This window comes from Varroa jacobsoni, unplaced genomic scaffold (assembly GCF_002532875.2).
Source record: "Varroa jacobsoni isolate VJ856 unplaced genomic scaffold, vjacob_1.0 scaffold_761, whole genome shotgun sequence".
NCBI classification, from domain to species: domain Eukaryota; kingdom Metazoa; phylum Arthropoda; class Arachnida; order Mesostigmata; family Varroidae; genus Varroa; species Varroa jacobsoni.
Window position 1 is genome coordinate 103,623 of NW_019213663.1, and position 22,007 is coordinate 125,629.

At 41.4% G+C, this 22,007-nt stretch overlaps 2 protein-coding genes across 4 annotated transcripts in view; one reads left to right on the forward strand and one right to left on the reverse strand.

The window, feature by feature from the left end:
• Positions 1 to 14,717, forward strand: part of hwt (SH2 domain-containing adapter heavyweight) — a 106,462-nt gene extending 91,745 nt beyond the window's left edge. For 2 of the 3 annotated variants that reach the window (XM_022838415.2, XM_022838413.2), the window contains exons 2-8: positions 6,639 to 6,766; positions 7,809 to 7,938; positions 9,352 to 9,644; positions 9,921 to 10,103; positions 10,388 to 10,730; positions 11,070 to 11,349; positions 11,590 to 14,717. In XM_022838415.2, the coding sequence (XP_022694150.1) occupies positions 6,639 to 6,766; positions 7,809 to 7,938; positions 9,352 to 9,644; positions 9,921 to 10,103; positions 10,388 to 10,730; positions 11,070 to 11,349; positions 11,590 to 11,776 (1,544 nt within the window). In that variant the 3' untranslated portion in view covers positions 11,777 to 14,717. The remainder of the gene's footprint in view (positions 1 to 6,638; positions 6,767 to 7,808; positions 7,939 to 9,351; positions 9,645 to 9,920; positions 10,104 to 10,387; positions 10,731 to 11,069; positions 11,350 to 11,589) is intronic. The other variant, XM_022838414.2, reaches the window with a different exon arrangement.
• A 500-nt stretch (positions 14,718 to 15,217) lies between these two features.
• On the reverse strand, positions 15,218 to 20,873 carry AsnRS (asparagine--tRNA ligase). The gene is made up of 10 exons (XM_022838417.2): positions 20,647 to 20,873; positions 19,244 to 19,395; positions 18,882 to 19,022; positions 18,491 to 18,685; positions 17,772 to 17,987; positions 17,462 to 17,645; positions 16,856 to 16,979; positions 16,335 to 16,626; positions 15,828 to 15,979; positions 15,218 to 15,519 (listed from the first exon to the last, which is right to left on the reverse strand). Exons 1-10 carry the CDS (start codon positions 20,705 to 20,707, stop codon positions 15,375 to 15,377), a joined length of 1,662 nt encoding a protein of 553 aa, XP_022694152.1. The 5' UTR covers positions 20,708 to 20,873; the 3' UTR covers positions 15,218 to 15,374.
• Between the last annotated feature and the right edge of the window lie 1,134 nt (positions 20,874 to 22,007).

Here is a 22,007-nt window from a genome sequence, read left to right on the forward strand (position 1 = left end):
GGGGCCTTTTCTCTAGCACTATAGAACACAATGCATAAAGAAACCGACCGCTTCACGATACTGGGAAACCACCTTGTGAAGTATATAAGATGGCCGCTGATTGAATCTGTTCGGGCAGTCATGACTAGTGGAAAAATTCATTCGATTCGGGCTAAACAAGATGTTCAGCCGATTTTGTCACTCCAAAGACCCAGGCGATACTACAGCATTAGACAATGCTAACCGGTAAACCAGAAGTGCAATTTGCCTAGCGTCAAATTTGATAATGATAAAAAATAGGTCGTATGCGATAAAACGAATGAAAAACTGGTACTCGCATAGATTCGAGTGCAGATTATGAGGCGCATAGACCGAAGATACTGTGCTCCATATATTGGCGGCTGTATTTAGAAAGCACTCAGAGAGGACCAGTGGACTACAATCAGTCGCCCTATAATAATAACACTCATTGATTTATGTGCTCTAACGATACGTAACAGCCAATGCAACAATAGAGGATTCGATTTTTTCAGCGTCCATTTAGACGACTCACAACTTCACAAATTATTATCTACTAAGAAACGTTGCGCTACGCCGATGATGAATAGTCGATTTGTTAGTTGATCAGCAAATGGCCGCTACGGGAAGCGGGTGCTGCGCAAACTATGGGACGAGCCTGAGGACCTGGCCTTATCGCAACTGGCTAACGTGATGACACGGAAAGATATTGGTCCTATCGAAAAACACGGGCCGCGTGGATACCGTCAGTGCTAGCACGACGAACGCAAAGCGGCGGACGCTGTCCATTGTTAACCAAACAATGCGTGCGGGTGGAATGATCCTTCAGCAAAAAAAAAAAGTGTTCTATGAGCAACCATTATGATCTGCCTATTACTGGAACACTTATTAGCTACCATTTTTGATTAATATTTAGCGCAAAAAACGACGGCAACAGTCTTGATTGACCAACTGGATCTCGACGTCATTTGTCCGTAGCACGAAGTTCACAAACAATATTAACGGTCTGGAAGCTTGAAACTACAATGGGGGAAGCGTTCATTTAGGACACTAGCATATATGGAGAATATTTGAAACGGCGCCAGGTGATAACTCTTTATAGGTTCCTCGAATACAAAGATCAGTCAGATTCCAATCGTGACCGAGTGGGTGACTGGTTGAGCTGTCATCTAGATCGTTTATTAAAATAAGCTGAAGAGAGAAATGGCGCAGTCTGTATGTGCAATAATAGTCTTTCACCACTGCATAAATTAGGAGAATAACTCTACCAGGGAATCATCGGTAATGTTTGGGACGTTTTTCAAGAAACTATTTTGGTTAAGACCGCCACCGCCACCAGGAAGGCTGCAAAAACGAGGTGAAATGGGACGACGTGTCGATGAAAAAACGTTTCAACTATATTAAGTTGTACAGCCTTTCTCGTGATTTAGTATTTGTCGCTTGGCGAACCATGCTTAGTTAGTAGGCCGTTGAGTTTCGCCAAAATATTTCAATTTCGTCCTGTCCCAGTAAAATTCATAACTGGAGACGGTGACGTGTTGAACCGTATTTCCAGTTCTCCCAAGACGACACTATGCCAGTTTAAAACATATGTATTAGCTATTATGGAAATATGCTATATATACTTACTTGCACGAGCGATTCCAGCTGTCTATGTTTGAATAAAAGTCAGCAGAGCTTCGGATACTTTTACGATGCACGGCATGTTCGTGACCCCGACTCCCAGCATTGACGCTTCACAGAGGGACCAGAATCCACGAGAGCCTCTGCGGAATGCTCCACGGTATGCCAATTGTGTTCCGTAGTCTTACATAGAACAGTTGATTAGCACGGCCGGCGCCTTTTATCTGTAACCCTTACTTCATCATATTGATCAAGTCAGTCAACCGATGAGGACTGTCGATTCGGGGCCGTTCTAGTTGCTTTTTTTAATTTCCCTTATAACTCAAACTGTGCTCATGGCACACGTTCCAAACACATGTTCTTATGATTTGAGTTTCTAAGGAAGATGCGTTTCCTCTTGAAAATGCTTCTCCGAAACTTCAATCGAACTACATTATATATGTAGTTGTAGTTATCGTCGTCGTCGACTATACGAATGTACGTTTTTGTGGTACCTCATTGAACCTATTAGGAGAGATCACTGTGAGCGACGTGTACCATATACGACTGTTGCAGAAGGCTTCGTTCATCTGTTTTGAAGCGCACATGTGTACCTTCGTGTGGCTATACGCGACAGTATTAGGCAGTTCGATCAATAGATATCTTTTGTTCCTGTTTCTCTGATCTACCCGAAAAAAGGGGCGGATGGAAATCGTTCTCTTACCGGCTCGTGGCCTGATGACGCCGGCCATATGGTGCCTGCTTAACTGGTCGACGTTCGATCCTTGTATTATCACCTATGAATGTATGCGTGTGTGCGCGTTTGTCGCATGTCGGACCGTAGTCTTTGCGATAGCATGATTCCGCCAGTCAATTATCGGTCTGTACGGTCGAAGTGGTGAACGACGTGCTATTTGACCGTGCGCGCATCACCGGCCTGGGCGGTCGGGAACGACTGCGGTACGCACACGCTTTCATAAATAGAAGATAAATAATAAGAAGTTGCTTTTGTTTGCTTAGTTGACACATTGGAACAATTTAAGAGCTGCTGTTGTGCTGTACGGGTTACAGTTGGTGTAATCTGTAGTTGAGTTTTCAGGCTAAAGTCATTCTCCATTGGTGGTGAAGTACTATTGACTATATCAGCGTATGCTTAATGGCAAAAGGCTAATTCGAGTCCATATTGAAGCGAATAACATATCATGTATATTTAACCCAAGGAGAGTCATGCATTTACCACTGAATGAAAAACGAGAGATATGTCCTAATTAATGTTAATATCAATAGTAGAAAAAGTCTCTCGTGTGCCTTATATTAGTGGTCCCATCTAACTGGTGCTGTCACTGCTGATTACGGTTTTTTGTTGCAAATAATGCTTGGTGTTGTAAGAAGAGCCTATATTTTTGACCATATTTATTTGCGACGATTCAGTTTTTGCGCATATTTACGTTTGCGTGCTGTGAAGATTTTTTCCTAGACTACCTCTAAGTATCCACCAGCCGTCACGGGACTATTTAGGCGTTTCGCTTGAACAGAGACGTTTTCAGGAACACTCATAGCTGTGGGAGTCTACCCCTTCTGGTGTGGTGACTGTTCCTAGAACTAACAATCTCCAAAGAAGGTGTTGCGGAACTTCAGAGGTCGAAGTGACTGTATACCATAGACGACGATGGCTATAGCCGAATCCAACGGGGATGGGGGGCATTCATAGGGTGGCGGCGACCCATATGACGGCGGCACGCGTACACAAGCTAATAATCGAGCGGATGAGTTCTGAAGCTCCGACGACTACAAGTGACGAGCGTGGTCACCCATCCGTTGAATGTGCACCGCCTATCGTGGACAGTGGAGGCGAAACAAATAGAGAAAGACAGTCACCGAGAAAGCTAACTTTTCACGAGAGATATGGGGCAGCTTAAGGCAAAAAGTGCCACAGGAATTATTTCAGACCGGCAAACAAACCTCACTTGTGTAGCGCGTAAGATAGCGATTTCAGGACTGTAATGAGTTGATATTAGTGCGTCGTACATATGGCAATAGATGGATCCTGCCAGTTATCGGTCGAAGGTGACAGATGGTGTGCCACTGAGGTCTAGCTCCTAATAGCTGAACCCACAGGATAAAAATGCTTTGAAGAAAGTTGACTTTAGTCTCTAAATAATGAACAGGAACAAAGTAACAAGAAATCATTAATTTTATTGAAGACTGATTTTTATCTAAAGAGAGCCTTCTGTAAACGTTTTTAGTGCCACGCTAACATAGAATAACCAAACCTTCATATATAGAATAGAGGAGTTTACAAGAACTCACTTTACAGGATTTTTTCGTTGCACATAGGCAATTGTTGCTTTCAAATCAAGAAATACTTGAAGATATTATCTATTGGGATCGGGAACTCTACATGAAGTAGGACAGTGCTTGATAGGATTTCCATGTTATGCTATCTAGAAGAACTAACAATACCCAAAACGCTAACAGATCATTGCAACAATACTGCTACAAACGCACGAGGCGGAGGAATGACCAATAAGCCTAAATTTGCTCACGAATCACTTCGACGAAATAGGGTGAACAGTTTGACGACAGTAGAGTCATCGAATGAACGAAACGTCCATAATAATTTGTTTTCCTCTGAAAATACACGTCCAAAATTTGGAAAATGTACCTCTACTATTAGGATTTAGCTACTGCTACCGTGGTGTTGATGTCGCAATATGTGCTTCTGCAGCATATCGCAAATAAATAATAATAGTAAAAAACGGTCTTACGGTCGAACCCGCTTGGCTCTGACTTGGTGATGCAGCCATTTGGCGTCTGCATTGACTGATTGATCTCCGACCCCCACATCGTTACCTGAGCGTGTGCGTGTTAGTCGCATGTCGGACTGCAGTCTCTGCGATAGCGCGACTCTGGCAGTCAGTGACCAGCCTCTTATACTGTCACAGTGAACAGTGAGCCGATTGTCAGCCCTAGTGATGCGTTGTAATGAATCATAGAAGACCGTGGCAGAGTTGCTCTTCACGTGGTAATAATGAAGCAAACTAAGAGTATAGTACTTGTTTCGTTTTATTCAAATCATAATCCTTAAACTTAGATTATGTAAAAAGTAATCACACATATAAAATATCAAGCTTCCTTCGTTACACGATCATTATGTTTAATTGAACGCCCAAATGTCGTTTTCTGTTAGGCATTCCCTCGTTGAGAAAGTCACAGCCAAGGACGAAAGTTTGGATAAAATAAAATCTCCGAAACGTGTTCGTGAATGTACGGTTTGTATTCCGCTCGACCGAGCTCGATTTGCTCCCGCACCTCATCCTCTCGCGCTTCTGTTAATATACACCTCCTAACAGAGTCAGAATAAGCACATAGTCAAAAGCAAATAGCAAACGCATACAGTGTGTCTAATTGATCACCGACAACACTTCACCACATTTCTATCGTCCCGCTGCCTAAGTTTCTGTCGACCTATAGCGGAGGCTGGTTTCCAGCAGGGAGATGGTGGGGTTTTTCATGCGATTCTGCCCGACCTAGGCATATCCGGATGGGGCGATGGCAGAGTGTCTGGCACTTCGGACACTACATAGCTCTCTAAAACCGCTAAATAAAACGAAAAATTATAATGGTACCCGAACAATAGATTGTGTGCGCGATAACGAACCGCGCAGCTTCACGACCAGATCGTTAAGTGCACCCCATCTAATGCCTCAAGACTACCCTATCAATATGCATCAAAGACTACAAGTATTATTTCCCGAGTGATCTGGAGGTGGAACATGCTTCCACAGGGCTCTAACCGAGCTGAATTGCGTTCTGGTACGTCTGAATGTGAGTTCTAGCTGTGACACAAATTGAATGATATTAGAACGGATCGACTGCATACATGCCATGTTACTTTTGGGCGCAGTCCAAGTATAAGGAAGCCTAAGCTTCGAATTGATCAGGTTGTGTAGATGGCGTCTTATTGGTGCCTGTAAAACCATCACCTTATGAGCCCTACACACCATCGATGAGACGGTGGAACACGGATCGATTTGCCGTGGCGTTTGTACTTCCCATGCAGCGGTACATGGTGAAGCAAGTGAAGAGGTAGTGGCGGGAGAGCCAATCGGTCTATGAGAGGCCGCAACACCTTTCGAACGCCTACTGATATCATAAATGTAACATATGGCAGGCGATCGGACCTGCCTGGTTTAAATACGGACGCCAAAAGCCGAAAACGATTCAGAGCTGACATATGCTGGTTCACAGAGAAGAAGAATGTTGCTGGAACAAGAGCAAATGCATTCCTGGAATTCGAACACTGAAAAAGATTTACCTTAATGTTAAAAAGTAGAGACCACTAAATCAGTAAATAGTTCGTGACCTCGTGGGCGGCTTCGTGTCGCGAGAACACAAACATGCTATACCGCGCCGTGCGTCGATAACGGCGTCGCGAGCAAGAAGCGGGTCGGACACCATATGCGAAGATATGCTACTGTACGAAACCAAGATAAAAGGTAGAAAACATGAGCAAGTGGCCGGGGGTTAGAAGGCGAATCTACGGTGACGACAGCGGTTGGGGACCTGCTGACGGTATTTAGAAAAGTCGCTGCTGGCGTATGCCTCCCAACCTCCTATCGTGATTGACATACGGATAGCGATAGGACCTGTTCTGTCTGCAGCGCTAATGATCGCGTGGGCGAGAAAAGCACACAGATGTATACAGAGCGTCGATATGTATGAACCAATGTCCCAGTCATTAGAAAGCAACGGTACCCACAGCTGGAATGCGTACTCATAGATATCATCAGCTGTCTGATCAAGTTGTAACCGATTAAAATGACACCTAAGAAAAGGAAAGTCGGATCATATGAATATATGAAGCGGGTGGAAATGCTTAATTCGATCAGAAGTCGTTAGATATAGTCCTATCGATGAACAGTCGATAACGGCTGTTCGTCTTACTGAAAGTAACCATAGACAGTAGATCATTGTAAATATTCTTGTTCGAGCAAATAGACTAACATAGCCGAGTCATACTCTGACGCGGTTTGCAGGGGCCTTTACGCAACAGCCAGCGAGATGCAACAGTGAAAGTAACCTGGCTAATATTGGCAGGGCTTGTAGCGGCGTCGTGGGGCATGGGGAAAGTGGACGTGTTCAGCACAGCCAGGACGACCTCCAGGTAGGTGAAAAGTAGGCAGACTAACTAATTGAATCCGACCTACTTGAAGAATAACCCGCGTATGCTTGACTAGCAATAATTTTCCACTGCTGTATCATAGCAAGCCTTAAAACGATGACTGAATAACAACTTCTCGTGCTTTTTTACTTAAAGTAGTGATACATCCATCATACGTCATAGGACTAATAGTAAGAATAACATCAACTGCGATTTTCCTTTGCATAGTATTAAAATTAGCCATTTATAGTTACAAGCCGTTAGTATTACACTATGGAGTATGTTTTGATAGAGCTGGAACTGTGGCAAGGAATAATATTAGTAAAATTTAACCAGGTATTGAAGACTTTGCTGTTAGAATTAACCCGTTCCTTCTATGAAGGACCAGCGATGATCTAGGAAGACTCTTTTATTTCCTGCTCCTTCGCAAATTGGGATCAAAATCTATTTGCTCCTTTCTGTATATGGTTGAAGGCTAACGAAAAACCCTTATTTTTATTTGTTTGCTTGCAGTGATGCTTATATTGCGTCGATTTTAGTTATTATGTTGCGTTATGAGTACTTAATTTTGACAAATAAATATAGATTTCTATCTAGTGACTAATGGCCCTTGCTAGCATAGATTTTGCCGTAACGACGACCCTTGCCTCAAGGATATTCGGTGATAGCTGGTTACTCCAGAGAAGTTTCGATCGTATTATGAAGTATTTGAAAACGTTTTTTTTTGCAATAGAATAGGATTCTGTCTACAGGAATATTGCTCATTTATCAGTTGTTTATAAGTTTCAAGAGTTCATAGGCTCGTAGGTTTCTGATTGTCATTTTAATCGACCAATTTTCGAACACCATCGGTAATCTTGTCTCTGACGGCGTACTATTGCTTGGGCTGACATGGCAAGTACAATAAGTGTATAGTCAAAAAGATCTATAATACGATACGCGATCAGTTCTTCCAATCAACAACTTGGTAGGAGACGCTAGCAACAGACGCGGTTCCTACAATTACATCATATTCAATATTAGCTATTTTTCTTTGTGTTTCAAGGTAACATTATGCGACGAGTACCAGGATCCAGTGGACCTCATCGCCGAGCTAAAAAACTCCCGTACCCACACTGGCAGCGATGGCTGTCTTGAGGATATGTACTCTACGCCGTACGCCTCCATGAATCTCGGTAGGAAGTTTCTACACTTCATTTTCCGTAGCATCCATTATCGTTCAGTGTTTCATTGACAGTTTCGTAAAATGTGACATATATTTCATGTTGCATATACTAATCGCTATATCCGCTGAAGATTCTATTTATCGCTTCTTCAGTGTTTAAGTATTGACATTGACTCCGTTGGCTAAATGGAGTGGACAGCTGTGTAAATTGTGCATTATATTCTACCTGAACATGGGTAAGCATGTTCGTCATAGAGGACAACATACTCAGTGATGGAGCCTAAATATTTACTCAAGTGTGCCTGTAATATCATGCTATAGACAATATTATTTTTTCTGTATTTTACATTCGAATCGTACTCGTTGCTCTGATATCGCTGATAAAGGCAAGCCTATTAGTACATGTCCCCCCACAATAGCTGCAGGCAGTACATTGGTAGCTTGTCTTCTAAATCACACAGGGCCCTAGCCTGCACGGTAGCAGGGCTGACGAAGCTGTCAACGCCAGTGATTTCTATTCCCTGCTCTGTTCTTATGATCGAAGAACCTGCTCGTTTACGGAGATCCCTTTCGATATTTTGTAAGCGCTGATGATTAGCAGGCGCATATAAGTCTGTTATATTATCAATTATAGCTTACTGATTAGTTCAGCAAACGGTGTATGAGAAGCGATAAGCAGATAGAAATGCTGTTATTTAGGGCGTTCCTTTTTCGAGTGTCGCCCATTGTCTAAGTAGCAATTCAGCTTTTAGGCAGAGCCTTCGGCGACACCACTGCGTAAGGTATTTTGGCCTGCTCTACTGATCTGGTTGATTTGTCCACTCACCTGTTATGCAGATCGCCGCTTTATGTATGGACACGTTTCTTAATGTTCAGTTGAAGATGTATGTTGACTTGCGTAACGGCTAACGCAAAATATTAGCTTTTGACGAAAGCTCGTCATAAAAACAGAATACGTTTTGTTGCAGCTAAGAAAAAATTATTAGAAAGTTACCGAAGCATTGCGCACCTTTAATGCTGCGTATGCCGCTTGATAAAGCAGATCTAACTTTCGCTTAAACCATATCACCTTAATGGCACAATATTTTGCACAATTAGAATCGAAACAATCAGGTTACACAATAGTAATAAAAAAAAAACTAAAGTTTATTTCATTTATTTTTTGCTACATATTTGCGTATTACCAAATACAGCCATACGAGCCTTTTTTATGTGTCGAATTTACGTCCGGTAACGCTTTTAAACTTGCAAGCACGAAACGAAGTGCGTCTATGTTCGGGTTCGAACCTAAACCACAACGTGAGCTTAAAATTACTCAATAAGCCATCACGGAGAACTATACGAGCCTGCCACCTCAAGAACATTGTGCTTTTTTGCTGTTTTTTTTTTTATTTACCGTGTATTATTTTGTCATGTATTTTAGTCTCTTCAGGTAAACTAGCCGCAGCGGCCGCAAACGTCCGAAACGGTGCCGACGATCTTATGGGAGTTGGAGCTCCCCCTAGACCGCCGCACGTTCGGCGAGCAAATTCAACGAGTGCGAGTCATGGCGGAGGAAATGGCGGTCGGAAAACGGATCTGCCTCCAGGCATACCTCGCGCCCAACGGAAAGCCCCTTCATCGTCGTCGCACCAGCAGGGAATACCGCTGAGCTCGGCAAACCCTTTGCGCCAGCAACAGCAGTCATCGACCAACGCGGTACTGCCGCCGCAACAGGTACGGCCTACTAACGTTGCCATGGAACCAAGAAGGGAACAGCGATGCGTTTTTACTTTGCTCAATGTGACGAACATTTTCAATAATATATGTATATATATAAATAAGCCCAGCACAATTTAGAAGGTAATTATACTGCGATTTAGTTCTCAAATACGTCTAAAAAGTCTACTATTAAGGTACCGTGTGTTAAGCCCTTGCTGACATTTGTCAGCGTATACACTAGACGACTTGTAACGCGAGATGCGTCTTCGTTTATGTTTGTCACGCGAGCAGTTCCAGGGCAGTAGTTCGACCACTACCGCCGCTCCACCTGTACCAGCGCCGCGTCATCCCCGGCAAGGTACGACCTACCAAAACCTTCCTCCAGTTGATAACAGTAATAAGACGCCACCGAGGACAAGCTCGAGGCAGCCATTTCCTTTACCTACGTGCGATGTCAAGGATATTAATAATAAGGCAAGTAAAGTACGGCTATAAAAACATTCATTCCGGGGCTGATGTGTGATTCTTTGCCGGTAATGCTTATAAGAAGAACATTTAACTATGTATGGATGGATGGCTGGCCATAAAGGATTCCCATTACATTGTTGTTGGACGTAATCATAAGTCACAGTAAATGTAAAGCTCCCAATGCCCGTTGCGGTTATGTTTAGCTTATGCGTACTGGTATCAGTTTACTCAAAAAACGTGAACTTTGTTCAATACAACGATTTAACCCTATCTTCCTTTGTCCCATATAGGTGCAGCAAAATCCGTCATGTGATAATCGTCCCGAAGAGGATTATGATTCCCCGTGGGACATACCTAAAGGCGGTCAACCCTCAGCACTTCAGAGGTCAGGCAAGGTTTGCACGTCATCGGTGAGCTCAATTTCATCGGCGAGTTCAGCCGTTTCGGGACTCAGTGGGCCAGTTGGAGTTAGCAGTTGTAATCCAAGTGGAGGCGATTCTTCTCCCAACATGGCTCCACGGGTCCCAGCCCACCGATCTGCCTCTTCCGTATCGTCGGGATCCGCCGACCTCCATCGAACGGGCAGTAAGCAATCGGTCGAAAGGCCTCACGATCTGCTACCATCGAATAATAGTAAGGAAGTAATCTAAGAATAACATATCAGGATAGAATAGAAGCTTCAATAATAGTAAACCAATACATAGTAACATAATAAAAATAATAATAAAATAACGCAAACACCTTATCGTGAAGGAAAGTACATGAATACACCTAAATACTGAACATGCAGATAGCGTACACGAGTCGTTTGAACCGACCTGTCTCTCGGCCTTACCATAAAATGCAAATGTTCCATCGAAAAATTTGTTCTTAGGTAGAGCACAAGTATTGAATTGCTGAATGAGGTAGACAAAATGGCACCAACAACCAATTAATTAACATGCGGTTTCTCTTAACATCTTCTATCTGAAGGTTCAGATTCTAGTTCTGTCGCATCTCGACCCAGTCTTCCACTAAATCTAAATGGGTCACCAAAACGGAGTCGAGGTAATATGGCCTTCAACTTTGGATGCTCTGTCCCGCTACCACAAGGCGAGCCGGTAGACCCGGCACTCGGCTTAGCTCGTCAAGGATGGTACCATGGAGCTATTTCACGGGTGGATGCTGAATGTCTACTTCGCAGTCAAAAGGAGGGTAGCTACCTTGTTCGTATTAGCGAGAGCAGCAAACAGGACTACTCACTGTCTATCAAGTAAGTTCATATAAAGTCAGCCTATTTAATTATTGTTTTTATTTAATAAGTAGTTCTTTACATCTGTTCCATATAGTTACAATCAAATGATCAATTAAATCAAAATGGATCCTTCATTTTGGACTTTTTGGCCATAAGACGCGTAGTGTGTACTGTTTCTTCCCAAAGCTAACTCTAACAAAAATAATTTCTTACATAATCTTTGCCGCCGATTCTTTTTGAAAACTGTGCATCTTTCAGGAGCACTCGCGGGTTCATGCACATGAAAATTGTTTACAAGTCTGACGGCCGTTTCGTGCTGGGCCAGTTCAGCAAACCGTTCGAGTCAATTCCCGAGATGATTCATCATTATTCATTGAATAAATTACCCATCAAAGGCGCCGAACACATGAGCCTTTTACATCCCGTTATTGCTCAGCTTCTCTAACATTTCATCGGCAGTTTCCTCGCTACTTCTTGCTGGAAAACAAAAGCTGTCTATGCAGTCGACTTATATGGATTAGAATTCGTCACCAATGTATGACAAAGCGTTAGAATTGTGTTTTCGGTCCGATCTGTTTTTGAAAATTGCTTTCATTATTTCTTATGCACCAATAACCCAGCTGGTGTAGGTGGGCACAGTTGGGTTAACTACGCCAACAACAAAGTCAGGCGATTTTCGAAGGCTTATCGAATAGTCGCGCAGGGTATTGATGATATAAATCATAAATATAATTATGCTGAAAATCATAAAACGTAACACACACAATGCTCACATCTACATACAAACGGCAAATGGAAATTGTACTTAGCGCAAACCCCGCTGGAATCGAGTACATTTCCTATATTCTTGCACGACCTCATCCATCGACTGGCTCACTTTAAGCTTTTAGAACGCGCTCACACAAGTGACGCGGCCGATATCAAGCATTAGTCAAGTGTTTAACGTAAGAATATTACAGAATCGCTACATTTATATGAAGAGTTGACTGGATGCTACCTTGGAACACATTAAGTTCACAGTTCATAATGGTCGTCCAAATACTTTGTTGGCCGGAAGCCATTGTTCCACAATGTACCGGACAGTAGGTGTTGCCTGGGTTGTATAGTTCGCACACATCCCTCTAGCGCGACTAGGGACGACGAGCATTACCGTTGCTGTAAAGTTATACCCCATTGACTACACAAGAAATGTACCATTGTCTATACAGTGCATATGCTTGGCATTGACTGTTGCGATCCCCATCATCAACATGTCTGTTGGCTGGCCGCAAATGACTTAGACTAATTTGATATTTTGTAACGACTAGAGGAAGACGAAGATGTAAAATTTCCTTTACATCACCGGTCTGGTTGAGATATCATGCAGTCGAAAGCCGGGGCGATCTAAGCAATATATCATGGACACTCATATACGTACAACTTACCAAGACCAGCGGCAGACTTTCAACAACACAACATGCGGAGAGACACAGCAAGCTTGTTCAGTCGCTACGGTAAGAAGCTTTTTGCCCTTTTACATATATATATATATATGTATGGGCAAACTTAATGTACATAAAAGCATACGACAGGTCAGCAAGGAAAATAATCATATTCAACGATAACATTATCAAAGGAGATCACGAAGGAATATAAACGCCAATAGTTTATATATATATATATATATATATATATATATAATCTTTACATATGTGAAGCCAATTTCAAGACTGCAAAAGCAATAATACGTTTTGCTTAACCCCATTTTCCTTTTCGAGGCATAAGAATAAATTAAATACAGCCCCAGCTCTTTATAGAAACTCCGTATAGTCGCACTAAGTGTATCTAGCAGTCTTCAGTAAATTCCTTTTCTGCCATGGCTTCTCCTTCACCGAAATCAGCTCTGAGCTTATCATGAGAACATTGCCATGTTTGATCGCTAATATCACATGATCTTCTGCTTCGATGAAGACGCTGAAGCGGCTCATGAGGACAGTTGACATACGAAAGGAAAACACACAAAAGCCGAAATAACAACTATGATTATCGAGAAACAAACTAAGCGAAAGAAAATGTGTACGTTCTAAGTTGCACTTTTGGCGAAACCTGTTCGAGGCACTTGGTTGGGATCGAAAAAAACCTGCCAGTCAAACGGCCAAGGTATTCGTCACGTGGTGTGATAGTAATAAAAAGAACAATCACAATTCATGTATAGCAAATTGACGCCAAAAAGGGGTTAAAGGTTTAGAACAAATTATACCGCTTGCAAATAATGAGTGTTCCCAACTCGTATTGTTACATATTGATAGGAATGACAAGACCATACGTAGTTACGGGTACTGCTAAAGAAGATCGCGCTTGCGCAATGATTGTAGACATTGCTTTCAGTGACAGCGGACAGAGTAGTATTCAGATATTTGTAGGTAACTATGCAGTCCCTTCACAATGATATCTGGAGATAAGGCAGGCGAAGAGATGACGCAAATTGATTTATCAAGCACAACACTAGAAAGAAATCACCTCATATTCGACCACTGAAAATAAAAAGGAAAATCAATCTTTCTGCACCAATTTGTCACGTGTATCGTAACGCGTACGAGATACATGCACCTTTTTGTGATATCTGCTTGGAAATAGCGATGACAACAGGCAAGGAAATAGGAAAACTATTCTCGAGTCATTATTGTGCGACCACAAAAACAGGAAAGCAGGGAAAGTATATAAAGGTAACCATGATATACATAATAACTATTTATATTTGTGTACATGTGTACACCAGTGATTGATAACAATCGTCGATCTCTGCGGGATATGCGACGAAAAGCGCAAACTAAATATAAGTAAAGAAAAAGACAAACCAAAAAATAGCTTATAGTCTATCTTTAAAAAAGCTCGTCTTAACTATGAATGTGGAGAAAAATGGAGGGGAAAGTTAATTATGTCAAATAGTAATATTAATGCTGAACACGCTGCAAATGTGTAAAAAGAGTAAGAGTACAGGCAAAGATGATTATGATGACTAAGCTGTATGTAACTATCGCATAGTGATTATAATTAGGAGGAGAGCGGAAGAGAGGTATAATCTACGTGCGAAAAACGTGTGTTAAGAGGGCTGAAAAATTCACAGACAGGATAGGAGAGTGTTAGCGAACTTCCAAGAGAGACTGATAAGTTGACAGTGCTGATTACGATGATAATTATCTGTAAGAAGATTATGGGCATTTTTCCTAATATATTCTCTCGGCGATAGTCTGCGCTCTCGTCTGATGATCGTGTGCACAAAAAGCATCTAGGTCGGTTTGTCAGACGGCGACAATAGCGAAGATTTAGCTGGATGAAGTAATATAACCAAATGCAATAAATATAAAGAGCAAACAATTCAAAAAATAAAGAAATTATAAAGTTTACCGTGGCGTTTGTTTTTGACTAGGTACGGTAGCTAGTTTTATGTTAGCGTGTGAATTTTCCAAAATTTATTAGATAGAATAATGACGACGTATTCATCTTCAGGTATCCGGGCCTTTTTACGTTTTTATATGACGTTTCAACTTCAACAATTTAGCTCACGCATGGGAATCTAATCGAAGCATTGTTATTATCAAGCCCTTTAAGTATACAAGTAACGTCTTAGATGTATGCCCTAAAGCATGGAGCTATAATTTCACGAAAGTTAAACATCATAACAAGACCAAATTATTGAAAGTTCGGCCTATTTACTCCGGTTGTCCCCGTCGCTCATACCTAAAAAAGCTAAAAGTGCTTATTTAAAAAAAGCCTTCATAATCGACATTTGCTACCATGAGTAGGTCGAAATGGTCACATACTAAGACTGTGTGTGTAATCGTTGCTCGACGAAGTGTGTAAAGCTACTCTCATTTTCATCACATTGAATTAAGTACAATATAGGTCCATGAATAGAAATTTATTTAGATAAAGTATGGAAAGGTCAAACGAGCATACATGCGCCAATACGGTCGACACTGGAATCTAGACGTCTGCCGTTCAGTGTCAGTACTTTTTTTTGCTCACTTCAAGATTCAGCCTCTATCACTCAAACACATACGTTAGGGCTTGCAACGTCCGACAAAGCGTGGATACAATATTACATCTCTAATGTGATATCTTCCGAGTATCCAGGTAAGGAACCGTTCGAATCCTAGACCGAAACCTCCATGGGGGCACGTTCCGAAGCGACGCTGGTCGATGTACCTATGAAAGAGCGGAAACAAATGGTAGACGAGTGATCTACAACGAGCGATATAAATCGGCATACATATAATTCGGCTAGATTACACAAACGAATACCACTACCACAACAACGACGGTTTACGGCTTGATACAAATTAATTCTACTCAGTAAAATTTACGCTACAAGTCGTTCGAACGTAATATTATTATGTAAAAACGGTCGAACCATTGTCTGACACGCCGTCTGAAAATTTGTATTACTATGCATACTAAGCGTTAATTATTATGCATTTTCAACAATAAGCGAAGAATAAAGGAATCGTTGTTACCAGAAATAGTTAGCCATATCGATGTTCTCGCGTTTGAACCCTTCTGTGAGTGATTCCTCCTTCCAAACCCTCATTGATCCACCCACTATTTCACCGACGCCAGGCATTAATACATCAACGGATTCCGTAACTCGGTTGTCGGCGGCGTCTCGCTGCAGACATACAAAGTGACTTTTTAGATATATTTTCCATTTACACAGTTCACCGTTGCAGAGACATTGAACGGCGTGCGGCACATTCTATGGTAACTAACATTGCGTGAATAGCTGGTAGATCACGACAGGTCGAATCTAAGGGGCATTGAACGTCAATTCCATTAGCTTACCTTTTGCTTTAAAACCATCACTACGAACTTTATCACTGTACCGCACATTAGATACAAGTTATTGCTAGCTAGTTTTTAGTTCTGGCACGACTTCAAGTGGTATATCGGATATAAAATTCGGAAACACTTCGCAAGTAAATCATCGTAGGTGATAACTGACCAGTGCTTGTGTAGTTAGTTACCTGCATGTAAAAGCTTTTAATCTCAGCAGGGAACCTATTGAGTAGAATCGGCTCTCCTATTTGGTCCGTCATTTTTCTTTCTGGCATCTCGGGTATGTCGTCTCCGAAATCAAAGTGAGTTCCATCTTCTTTTAGGATATCGTGAGCGCGACAGTATTCAATAGCATCGACGTAAGTCATTCGCTTAAATGGTTTTTTAGGAGGCTCAAACGACGGGTTCAGCTCCTTGATAATCTCGCCAATAGGCGATTTCATAGCACGCTCAGCGACATCAACGATCATATCTTCAATCCTGGAAGGACGCAAACACTTATGAAATAATTCTCCATAATTGTACAAAAAATCGATTTCGCTATGCCAAACGGCGCCTAACAGGATCAGATGATACTTGTTTTAGAGCATCTACGCATGTGGTTCCTGCAGCTCGATCACGAAGCTCGATCATTTAGAAAAGTTTAGATCGCACTACGAAATGAAAAAAAAACTGATTAGTAAAACGCCAGCCAATCAGCCGAAGTTACCTGTTGAGCAGCTCGTCGAAAGTTATGTACACGAACTCTGCTTCGATGTGAGTGTATTCAGCCAAATGGCGGCGCGTGCGTGATTGTTCGGCTCGGTATGACATTGCGACGCAGAATACGTCTCCTACAAACAATTGCGAATTGATCGAATCAGGTAGAGTGCGATGTAGCTTAGTTAGTTTAGCTTTAACCGTAGGAGCTTCTAGCCTGATAGCAGCGCTTTACATTGAAGTCGCATGTAGGAACCTCAGTATCCAACGTTTCGGATAAACGAAGGAAACGCCTCAAAAAAGAGACCGCCCCATAGGTACAGTAATTTTTTTCACTCAATTGTATTGGACACGTTACATAATCAAGTGTAGCGTACGCAATCGATCATCACACCTGTGGCTTAATAACGTAGGATTACGAGTTTTACTTGTGCGAACTCTGAAAGTTTTCTGCACCCGCAGATCGCACAGCGCGCAATACCATTGTTCCCAATCGTATCACTGGCATTATTACCTGTTATATATTATAAATGATAACACTGCAAGTAGATAAATGGATGATAGATAAACAAGAGATACAAAGATATTGTTATAAAAGCATGACCTAGAGATATACCTAGAGAGGGTAGCATGGTTTCGAGGTAAAGCTGTGAACTTTGCGTTAGGTAGGCTTCCTCTCCGAAATAGTCCAACTTAAACAGTGTAGAACCGCCCTCGACTTGACACTGGACAAGTGTAGGAGGAAATACTTCTGTATAGTGACGTTCAAAAAAGTGGTCTCGGAAACACTGCATGATTACCTGTAACGTACCACGTACCGGATGCTTACAATGAGCTGTATCCAGTCAAGGGTAATTAATGAGGACGTCCCAGGCGTATATTCTAAATCTACTTCGATCGTGAGATAATAGATAGGAGCAACTTACCGACCGGGCCTTCATAATTTTGCTCAACGTCTCGCTACGCAGTGCTAGATGTCTGTTATCGAGTAAAACATCGACATGGCTTTCATCATTGATAACGTTATCGATACCACCAGCGGGAGCTTCTCCAATCATCTCCCAATAGTCAGCCAGCAACTCGATATTTCCTGGCGCCGATTTGCCTTCTGGAACATCATTCACTATGCCTGTGATTAAAACCTGCAAAAATAAAAACACGATTACCATCATAACCGTAATGCAGAGTTTGAAACTACCGCCCAGCAATTGACTGCCTTATGAGACGATGATCTACAAATAACTGAATGACAGCTTGCCGCGAACAAAAAAAAACCCAGAAGATACAACCCTCCAGTAGACTTCCTTCTGAAGTAAAAAATCTATTTTAGTATAGATAAAAACACTAAAGCCAGGCCATATCATTCTGCCTAGCCGAACTGCATTATCGTCGAACTATCACAAATTCATTTCTTTGGCAAAAATGTATGTCAGCCAAATCAGTCTAACATTAAGCTACATGTATTTACAAACACCATAGGAAGATACCATAGGTGACTGGAGTTATCTACTAAAGCCCAATTGATAAATGTTCGAAGAAATGGGTAGTACTGATAACCTGCGTACTCTACAAAGGCAACATCATAGAACGTATACACAGAAGCGTAAAGTAAATACATTTATAATTTCTGTCAGAGGTGTCATACCGTGCATTCGGTAGTCAACTTGAGTGCATTAACAGTTTGACATAGCTTGTCACTAAGCACGCACTGCAAAAATCCGGTACCATCACGAAGTACAACAAACATGATAGCTTTGCCTTGACGCCGCAGATTGTGTACCCAGCCGAACACACGCATTCGTTTACCTTTGTTCTTCGTAAGTTCACGAATTTTCATCTCCTAAAAAGGCCAATTTGACAAAACGAAATAGGAACATGAAGGCTACCAGCATTTGCAGGCGTTAAAAACAGTCAGTATATCACTATAAACCAGTAAAACATCTTCTAGTTATGTCCGTAGACTCTTGTACATATATAATGCGTAAGTTATATATATACATGTCACTATTTTACAAAAATAGAGGGTCGTTTTTTACCATTGCTTTGGGCAAACTGGGGTCCTCTGCAATAACAATCTTCTTTGCTTCCTCCAGGTTCTGCTCGCGCCGTGCGGCATCCTCAGCTTCACGTTTTTCGATTGCAGCAGCTTTATCAGCATCTTTGTAACACTCACGCACCTTTAAAATAAAATCATCTCTGTTTATTATTGATACATCAGGAAATATGCGTAGCAAATCAGAGCAAATCGTAGAAGTCTAAGCCGACTCGTTTAGCTTAGTTGGTCATCGATTGCTCTTATCAATGTCATATCCATCCAGATATAGCAGAAGTAATTTCGAAATTACATGCTATTAACTCACTGGCATTATTAATACTATATTAGCTAGTATAAACATACCCATATTTTTTTAATTTTCTTTTTTTGCGCCTGGCTGATCAGCTCATATTTTACACTACTGTCCTTGCTGTCCACGAAAATATCTGGAAAAGGCTCTTGCTTCGCGTAATGCATTGCACGCAACACCGTTTTGAACGGCGTGCCTTCGGAACCTATAGACAGAAGCCGTTTAGTCACTTTTTTAAACCAACAAACCTACAGAGACCTACGCGGCAACAAAGGTCACGCTTAAATGTAAGAACATATGTTCATATGGGCGAAATACTTCGTGCATAGTGTGTATATATGTATGTATATATGTGTCTACTATTTGCTTCTACTATCTTTATCACCGTTAGTGGGTCTGTTTAGCTGAGTGTAGGCCTGTTTTCTAAACTAATGTTTTGAGTGGGTTTTCGTCTAAAGTTCTTTTAGGTAGGTGTCTATAGCAAAGTTGTAGAGGCAAAAACGTACTAAGCACTTGATGCATTATTATTATTATTATTTCATAAGAATTTTTTTACGAAATTACTTTCATAATACTCTACCCTTGATTTATCGTCGAATACCAAAATCTTAACAAAAACAAAATCGAAACGATAAAGTACACAAATACATGCGACGCCCCCGACATACCCTCTCATTTACCCTTTTCTTTACTGAAACCTTCAGTAGTATCAGCCTTGTATAGCTCATAACTTCATGCTTCATAAATTGTTTAAATAATTTTAATAAAGTTTCTTACACAAGCATAGTCGTTTTTGCCCCCAACATTTCTATCTGCGTATATTATCACAATACGCACGGATCGCGTCACTAACTGACACTGGCAAATTAAGCTTAGGTTTTACTTTAGAAAATCATTTAAACAGTTTCTAACCTCGGCTTCTATTTATTTATTGTCGAATGGTCATATGAATAAAATTGCATTATAATTAATATATAACATTATAAAATCAATGACGAAAAACATATGGTTATGCTGATATCTTTAAATACGTTTAACGGCACTGGACTATGTCCAATTATGATCATTGTTGAGTTGGGGCAAAGAAAAACTCGAGAAAAAAAATATGTGGAATATAAACATAATTCGGACCAGCTTTTAATAATGCGCGCATGCCCCTCTGAAATTGCATCAGCTGTTTTCTGTATGGAAAACGTCTTCAGGCACCACATGCACACATGCTCGTCTCCGAGACTACTGAATACAGAACTTCTGTTAACAGATAAAGACCTTTAATTCGAAACATGAATCACGCTAAGGCTATGGACAGCATACAAGATTTCGTGGTCTTGCTTTTCCACTCCTCTCGTTAACTCTGTTTACAATATACACTGTAGAGATACTATGCGCACCGGTTCGTATGCTCGAACCGCCGGCTTTTCCGCCGGTTCTAAAGAAGGCCAGTTTCGATATCTACCATTGCCGGTGTCGTCGGAGCCAGTTGTTTCCGATGTATAAATTGGTGCTCTGTCGCCCATTCTCGTGCTTATAGATCACTTGCTGTTCGTAACACTGGACGGGAATTTAGCTTTTGCACATGGGATGAGTATTGACAGCTCATCCAAGCTTGCCTTGAATTCACCGATGCGTTTATTATCGTCTCTGTTATATAAACGGGTTGAGCCCACGTTGCATCAGCACGATGCGAATGAACTCATTTTCTTTGCCAGTTTACAACGGGCGACCGATGCCTCGTGGAGATGGCGGCGAAATGGAGAAAGAGAGAAAGAGAGAGAGAGAGAGTAGCCGGGACTCCTTTTTGACTAATGCTATTGATACACGTCGTTTGAGTTCATGTTGATGGTACCACCTTAGATTGAGTTGGGATGACTGGGCTTACAATATATAAACGCTATCGGAGCTCGACTATTATTAAATTTCACTTGAGACGTTCGTTCTATTTTAGCAGTTAGCGCTTTCCTACTCGTTTATCTACCACGGCAATTTAGTAGTTGATTATTTGTTACGATGATCTATACGGATGATATACATGCATGATTTTTTTTTTATGTTATTCCTGTATATATAGCGTTATAAATGCATCATCAGTGATACGTGAATCTCAAAACCAACGCAGCCACTTGCACACAGATTAAGATGGCCTAATCTATCTAGCAGCGTTTGCAGTTTGTTTTGAAGGTGTCATGAGAGCCTGTAGTAACATTAGACAGGATTAAAAAATATATTTTTTCGACTACGATCAGCAGCCTTTATGAAGCATAACCTTGGCCTTGAATCCGGTAAAGCTATAAAAATGTTTTGATTAATCTTAAAAATTAGCTTTAACATAAAATAACGTTATCCATCACGAACAAATCTACCGTCGCGTCCTGTCATCAGTAACTTTAACATAATGAAAAAGATCATATTTTCTGTAAACTAGCAAATCATTAATGATATTGAGGTTCTTGCAGGCATGCCGTCCTACTGGTAGAAAAGTACTTCCGTTGTTTATAATCCTATTAAGGATTTATAACGCTCCTAAAGGTTTCCACTAGCTTCTGCTTGTTTTTATTTCGCAGCGGATTAATCTAAGTAAACGAATCCATGCGACGCCATTGATATCTTGCGGCAGAATATAGATTGAGCACAAGTTTCCTCCGTAGTCGTCGTCGTCGTCGTCGTCGTCGTCGTTGTGGGCATGGTACGGACTCATATTTAGTAGGTTCAACACTTTTAAACGCAGATTAATTTTAGACCCACAAGCTTTGCACGCGCCTATTTTATTATTTCTTCGTGATCAATTTTACTAGTCGGAGTCGGGGATCCTGTACACCT